The sequence below is a fragment of the Gobius niger genome (genome assembly GCF_951799975.1).
Source record: "Gobius niger genome assembly, contig: SUPER_1_unloc_1, whole genome shotgun sequence".
Taxonomy (NCBI): Eukaryota; Metazoa; Chordata; class Actinopteri; order Gobiiformes; family Gobiidae; genus Gobius; species Gobius niger.
In genome coordinates this window covers 187,501-195,020 of record NW_027639333.1, presented here as the reverse complement: position 1 = coordinate 195,020, position 7,520 = coordinate 187,501, and the positions used below count along the sequence as shown (strand labels likewise).

At 41.6% G+C, this 7,520-nt stretch overlaps 2 protein-coding genes across 2 annotated transcripts in view; one reads left to right on the top strand and one right to left on the bottom strand.

Moving 5' to 3' along the window:
* Nucleotides 1-474: 474 nt before the first annotated feature.
* Nucleotides 475-6,386, bottom strand: polr2d (RNA polymerase II subunit D). The gene is made up of 4 exons (XM_079583043.1): nt 6,108-6,386; nt 2,282-2,462; nt 760-855; nt 475-656 (listed from the first exon to the last, which is right to left on the bottom strand). Exons 1-4 carry the CDS (start codon nt 6,175-6,177, stop codon nt 578-580), a joined length of 426 nt encoding a protein of 141 aa, XP_079439169.1. The 5' UTR covers nt 6,178-6,386; the 3' UTR covers nt 475-577.
* Nucleotides 6,176-7,520, top strand: part of rnaset2l (ribonuclease T2, like) — a gene marked incomplete at its 5' end in the record, with an annotated part of 16,094 nt that continues 14,749 nt past the window's right edge. Inside the window, one exon of the mRNA XM_079583039.1 lies at nt 6,176-6,325. Coding sequence (XP_079439165.1) covers nt 6,176-6,325 — 150 coding nt within the window. The remainder of the gene's footprint in view (nt 6,326-7,520) is intronic.

The window sequence follows — 7,520 nt, the reverse complement described above, 5'->3', positions numbered from 1 at the left end:
GGAGGACTACTACAAACTACTGCATCAGGAGGAGGACTACTTCAAACTACTGCATCAGGAGGAGGACTACTACAAACTACTGCATCAGGGGGAGGACTACTACAAACTACTGCATCAGAGGGAGGACTACTACAAACTACTGCATCAGGAGGAGGACTACTTCAAACTACTGCATCAGGAGGAGGACTACTACAAACTACTGCATCAGGAGGAGGACTACTACAAACTACTGCATCAGGAGGAGGACTACTACAAACTACTGCATCAGGAGGAGGACTACTACAAACTACTGCATCAGCTACTACGAACTACTGCATCAGGAGGAACCTTGACCTGGCTGATACTGTATAAATAACTAAATATTTGTGGAACTTTCGACGTAAAGAATCAAACTGAAGGTTTTGTACAAAAAGGTTTAATAAAGAAACTGAACAGAAATGTGTGGATTGTTTTTTAGTCCATGAGCTCCTTTGGTCCTGGAGCAGACCCGGGATTAGGGTTTAGTCCTGGTTTAGTCCCGGTTTAGACCTGGTTTAGTCCCGGTTTAGTCCCGGTTTAGACCCGGTCTAGTCCAGGTTTAATACTGGAAGCTCCTCTTGGTCTGGATGTCGTCCAGGATCTGCTGCAGCTCCTCGTCCTCGAAGCGTCCCTCCAGACTACACACACACACAGACACAGACAGGTCAGTGAGGGGACTGCAGTATTAGTGCTTTATATTTGAAGTAGTAGGAGTAGTGCTAGTATTTGAAGTATTGGTACCTGGGGATCAGCGCCTTCGCCTCCTCCGCCGCCTCCGGACACAGATTGGCCAAACTCGCCAACTCGAACTTATGAAGCTTCTTCTGCAGCAGCAAACTGTGGAGGCAGCAGGGTTAGACACAGCAGCACATGTGCATTTCAGATGGTTACACTTTTAAAAGGTCCTCTGCTGGTGAAGTGCTCGGCGTCTGTAATGTAATGTCTTACAGCCTGATTTTAATTTGTAAAACAGCTTTGTCATTAGTTCTGTTGTAAAAAAGAAAGAGAAAAAAAGGGAAAAAAGCCATTGCTGTAGTACCTCCATATCGCCACTAGGCCCCCATTGAAAAGCATTGGAGTTTAGACACGTTAAAAACAACTTTAACGCCTGATTTCAATGTTTTCAACACTAGACTAGGCTAGATCTTCCTCCTGAGATAACGCTGGGTTAGTCAAAATATATGAAACCAGGCTGGTTTTCAGAAGAAGAATTTCTGGTACTTAATGAGGCTCAGACTGTTAGCATTGGAGCAGCGCGAGCTACACGTCACGCAAGGGCCGAGTCTACAGTGAAGATCCCGCCCTTATGCCCTTTTTAGGAACAGGCTTCGTCAGAGCTGGGGAGGAGGAGTCTGTAAATCCTCCATGAATTCCCCCTCGACCGTGGTCATTATGCTCAAGGCCGTGGGAACCCAGGGTGCTGAGGGCGCTGGATTGACAAAAAATGGCGAAAATGGCAGAAATGGACAAAAATTTGACGAAAATTTGAGAAAAAATGGACAAAAAAGTGAGAAAAAATGGACGAAAAATGGAGAAAAAATGGACGAAAAAGTGACAAAAATGTGAAAAAATTTTGACGAAAAATGGAGGGGAAATGGACGAAAAACTGAGAAAAATTTGACAAAAAATTGAGAAAAAATGGACGAAAAAGTGACAAAAATTTGACGAAAAATTGAGAAAAAAGTGACAAAAAAGTGAGAAAAACATTTACGAAAAATTGAGAAATAATGGACGAAAAAGTGATCAGAATTTGACCAAAAAATGCGAATAATTTGAGGAAGAAGAGACAAAAAAGTCACGAAAATTTGACAAAAAAGAGATGAAAAACAATCTGACGTGAGGAAAAAGATCCATTTAGTTTTGTAGGTCTTTCAAATGAGGCGTTACACTGGCCTACAGGATTTGGGTAAAGCTGAACTGGAGAAAACGCTCTCGGTTCAGGCGGCAGTTAAGAGGTTAATGAATAGGATTTATGCACAGAAAAAGTATTTTGGGGGTACATTTTGTGTGAGGTACATGCTGCGTGGCCCCTAGTGTACATGTCGTGTGTGTGGCCCCTAGTGTACATGTCGTGTGGTCCCTAGTGTACATGTCGTGTGGTCCCTAGTGTACATGTTGTGTGGCCCCTAGTGTACATGTCGTGTGGTCCCTAGTGTACATGTCGTGTGGTCCCTAGTGTACATGTTGTGTGGCCCCTAGTGTACATGTCGTGTGGCCCCTAGTGTACATGTTGTGTGGTCCCTAGTGTACATGTTGTGGTCACCTGCGCACGGCCGTGATGGTCTCGCGGTTCTTGAAGCGGCTGAATCTGGCCGTGTAGTTGAGCGTCTTCATGAAGACCTCGCTCAGCTCCTGCTCGTCCTCCGCGCTCTCGTTCTGCTGCTTCCTGTGCTCCAGCAGCATGTGGACCTCAGAGTTTAACAACGTCTCTGCGCTCTCGAACTCTACAAGGAGAGGATGTAGTTTAACAACGTCTCCGCGCTCTCGAACTCTACAAGGAGAGACTGTAGTTTAACAACGTCTCTGCGCTCTCGAACTCTACAAGGAGAGACTGTAGTTTAACAACGTCTCCGCGCTCTCGAACTCTACAAGGAGAGGATGTAGTTAAACAACGTCTCTGCGCTCTCGTTCTGCTGCTTCCTGTGCTCCAGCAGCATGTGGACCTCAGAGTTTAACAACGTCTCTGCGCTCTCGAACTCTACAAGGAGAGGATGTAGTTTAACAACGTCTCTGCGCTCTCGAACTCTACAAGGAGAGACTGTAGTTTAACAACGTCTCTGCGCTCTCGAACTCTACAAGGAGAGACTGTAGTTTAACAACGTCTCCGCGCTCTCGAACTCTACAAGGAGAGACTGTAGTTAAACAACGTCTCTGCCAGGAACGTGATAGAGCCCAGGTGTTGCTCAAGCACCTGCCCCTTTGCCCTTTAAGTGCCCTCCTCCAGACCTGTTTTTTTCTCTCCCCAATATTAAGTGTTATTTCATTCATATTTCATTATTGTCGTTAGATATTTGCCCTACTGAGCCAACATGTGCTGAAAATACAGTTTTATTTCAAATCGCGCTTCTTTCCTCCTCTGCCTCTGGAGCCGCGGCGGCGCTGATGCTTCTGATCCCAGAAGAGCAGCTGTGCCGGCCCCGTGTTTCCCCGTAAGATGGTACAGCCCGTCTAAGACCCGGGAGTAAAGGAAACTGAGTAAATTAGATGACTTTATGAACGAGCCAGCGCGACATGACTGGATTATTAAAGGGGAAAAGAAACGAAAGGGCCGTCGGGGCCAGGACGTCCGGACAAAATCAAGGAACAAGTCACTCACTTTAGCGGTTCTGTTTGTCGCTATAAAATGTTCTGAAAATGAGCTGTAGACCAGGGCCAGAGCAGAGTGAGCGGAGGTAAGGGAGAGGAGGAGAGAGAAGGTGAGGAGGTGCCTGGGTTCTGGACACTGTGCCTCTGTGGGAGGATTATTGTTATTTAAAATATTTTTGACATGGACAAAGGAATGATATTGACAAACCAGATGTTTTAAGTGTAGGCTATAGCAGTGTTTTTCAACCAACCAAATGCATTACTATCCATAAATAATGTTTTCGAGTGTCTGTGCTGTCTAGTGATCGGCAGAGTAACCATACTACTCTTCCATATCAGGTAGTTAATTTCTATGAGACAAGAAAATTAGTGAGGCATAGTGGCTCGCGAGACTATACTAATAATGTTGTTTATTAATGGAAAGCCCCTTGAGATGCAGCATCTCATTTTCGAGGGGCTCCACATATACGGTGTTCCTATTCAAGACACTTGAGATAGGGCTGTGCAATTAATCGAAATTCGACTACGATTTCGATTACGACAGTAAACGATTACAAAATTAGCATAATCGCAAAATATTTTTTAAAAAAAATGTAATTTTTCTTTTTAATTTTTCTTTATCTAATTTTTAATTTTGGGATTTTTGTCATTTTTTTTCTTGATTTTTGTCATTTTTTTCCTGGATTTTTGTCACTTTTTTGCTGGATTTTTGTCACTTTTTTTCTGGATTTTTGTCACTTTTTTTCTGGATTTTTGTCACTTTTTTGCTGGATTTTTGTCACTTTCTCCTGGACTTTTTTCATTTTTTTGATGGATTTTTGTCATTTTTTTGATGGATTTTTTTTAATTTTCTGCTGGATTTTTTTCATTTTTTTGATGGATTTTTGTCTTTTTTTTTCTGGATTTTTTTCACTTTTTTGATGGATTTTTGTCTTTTTTTGATGGATTTTTGTCATTTTTTTTCTGGATTTTTTTCACTTTTTTGATGGATTTTTGTCTTTTTTTGATGGATTTTTTTCACTTTTTTGATGGATTTTTTTCATTTTTTTGATGGATTTTTGTAATTTTTTTGATGGATTTTTGTCACTTTTTTGCTGGATTTTTGTCACTTTTTTGCTGGATTTTTGTCATTTTTTTGCTGGATTTTTGTCTTTTTTTGCTGGATTTTTGTCACTTTTTTGCTGGATTTTTGTCTTTTTTTTGATGGATTTTTGTCATTTTTCTCCTGGATTTTTTTCATTTTTTTGATGGATTTTTGTCATTTTTTTGATGGATTTTTTTCATTTTTTTGATGGATTTTTTTTAATTTTCTGCTGGATTTTTTTCATTTTTTTGATGGATTTTTGTCATTTTTTTGCTGGAGTTTTGACACTTTTTTGCTGGATTTTTTTAAAGGCAACAAATAATCGTTTGAATAATCGTGATTTCAATTATGACAAAAATAATCGTGATTATTACTTTTTTCAATAATCGAGCAGCCCTAACTTGAGATGAGAACGACTGAATATAGGCTACAGAGCTAAAGGTTTTATCATTTACTGCTGGTGGTGGTGCCTCGTGATTTTTTCAATGAAAAAAAATGTGCCTTGGCTCAAAAAAGGTTGAAAACACTGGGCTATAGTACCTTTCCATTTGGCCTATTTTATTTGTATTTGTGCTAATCTTAAGTGAAGAGCCTTGTGATAGTCCTGCATTGTCCTCTAAAGTAGGGCTGAAACAACTAATCGATTAATCGACAACTAATCGATTACTAAAATAGTTGTCAACTATTTCAGTTTTCTGAAATAGTTTTCTAGTAAACACAGACTAAAATAGAGCAAAAAAGACATGAAAATTATGTAATGTGGATGAAAACCTACTTTGTTTTTTAAGTGAGGGTCTGCAGTGTTTTGTACATTGTAAATTTCATAAATATCTGTCTTTGTCTCGTCCATTCAGAAAGCAGAATTAGCACAAAGAGCCTCCCACAAACGTTTACTTTAAGTTTACTCCATCAACATGTCCTCAAGCGGCGCCACTTTAGCTTATGTGATAAAAAAATTAAAAAAATACTATTTCCATGCACCTTTCACAGCCAAGCGATTAATCGATTAATCGTAAAAATAATCGGTAGATTAATCGATTACCAAAATAATCGTTAGTTGCAGCCCTACTGTAAAGTCTATCTAGTTTATTAATAGGTCCACATAATTGGACATTTTATGTTGCTGTGTTAATCAGTGGTCTGTTAGTGTCACTAGTTACAGAAAAATCTTTTTTTTGCGGGGGTTGTGCCCTTATGTCTTGGTTGAGCACCTGCCCCTCAAAATGTCTGTGCACGGCTCTGGTCTCTGCGCTCTCAAACTCTACAAGGAGAGAATGTAAACCTCAGAGTTCAGTAAAATTGTGGTACCTTTCGGTATGAAAAGCGCTTTATAAATAAAGTTTGATTGATTGATGGAAGTGCTTCAAAAATGTAGATAATTGAACTGGACTTTTAGTTTTGAACATTGATCATCAGTTTGGTCGAACACTCTCTCAGAAGGTCTGGAGGAAGTTCCCTCAGAAAGTTTGACCGTGATGTAAATAATAACTGAGCCTCAGGTCTGACTCTGAACTGTCTTTGTGTTTATTGTTGATCCTGAATGTGACGTCACGGAGGCAGATTATTCTCATGTATCCCGCGTTTTCCCACGTGGGCCGCACTAACCCCGGACACAGACCCAGACCCGGACCCCGGACCCCGGACCCCGGACCCCGGACCCGGACACAGACCCGGTCACTTCGCTCTGAGAGAAACGAACCTTTGGGAAACATGAGCTGAGAAGCGTCTTCCTCCACGTCCGCCCCGAGAGCAGCTCCCGCCGCCGCCATGACACCTCCTCGACAACAACCGACCAAACACCGACACAAACCGGCCCAAAGTCACCCCGTCCCCGGGTCTGGAGGCTCCTGCGGCGGCTGCGGGGGGGGTCACCGAGTCCCGGGGGTCCGAGGAGCTGCGAAACGGCGAGAAGTGACGGTAAGAAGGAGGAAAATCACTGATCGCTTCTGCACAGACATGCACTTCCGGATTATCAGGGTCCACTTCCGCTTTGAGCTTTCACAATAAAACCTGATAGAACGAGCACGTGGTTTGTTTATTTTTTTACAGAATAATATAAATATATAATTATCTTTCCACACATTTTGGGATGTTCTCTCTTTCTTTGTGTCTTCAAAAAACATCTGGAAAATGTTCTTTTAAAGATGTTTGTCTTTTAAAAGTGTCTCATTTTACTGAGTCAGAACGAAGATGCCAGAGCGACTGCTTTAAATGTTCTGTCCTCCATTCAGGGCCGGACTGGGACTGAAAACCAGCCCTGGACTCTGGTCAGCCTGGACTCTGGTCAGCCTGGTCCAAATTAGCGTAAATGTGACACTTCCACAAATACAGATGTTAATCTCTTACCCCCCGCCTTAAAGGGGCTAGATGCAAGTGAGTCATTTTATGCTCTCTACTGCCCCCTCAGGTCTTACGTGTAACTGCAGCTTCTATATTAAGCTCGTGCAGGATTCAGAGGCAGTTGTGGTGAACAGGTCTGAGCTCATTCTACACATGAGGACATGGAGGAACATGTAGGGGAGGAAAATACTTTTAAGTAGTTTTAACATTTTTAAACTCCTCATAGCCCCTTTAACCGAGAGCATTTTCTCCAGTTCGGCTTTACCCAAATCCAAAGGCTTCTTGACTGGAGAGCGACACTGTAACGCCTCATTTGAAAGCTAACATCTAGAAAAGTGATTGTAACTTTTTGTCACGTTGTCGCTGCATTTGTGTTTGTTGTTGTTTGTTGTTGTTTGTTTTCGCTGCTTTTTAATTACTTTTTTCTGGCTTTTATGTTGTGTTTTCATCTCTGGTTTTTCAGGGGTTTTTTGTCATGTTTTTGTTGTTTTTTCATCGCTTTTTTCATTGCTTTGTCGTCATGTTTTCGCCACATTTTGTTGTGTTTTTGACACTTTTTTTGTTGCTTTTCCAGCACATTTTTATTATATATACTTTTCTTTTAAGCTTTTAGATTTGGGTAAAGCTCGGTTTCTCCCGGGGGTAAGGGTAAGGTAAAGTCAGAGGCCAGACCGGTGGCCCTTCTGTGCTCTTCCAGAATACAGGACATATGGCCAGTCCGCCCCTGACTCCATTTCCCTCCTAAACAAACAAAAGCACATAGGGTGTTTTT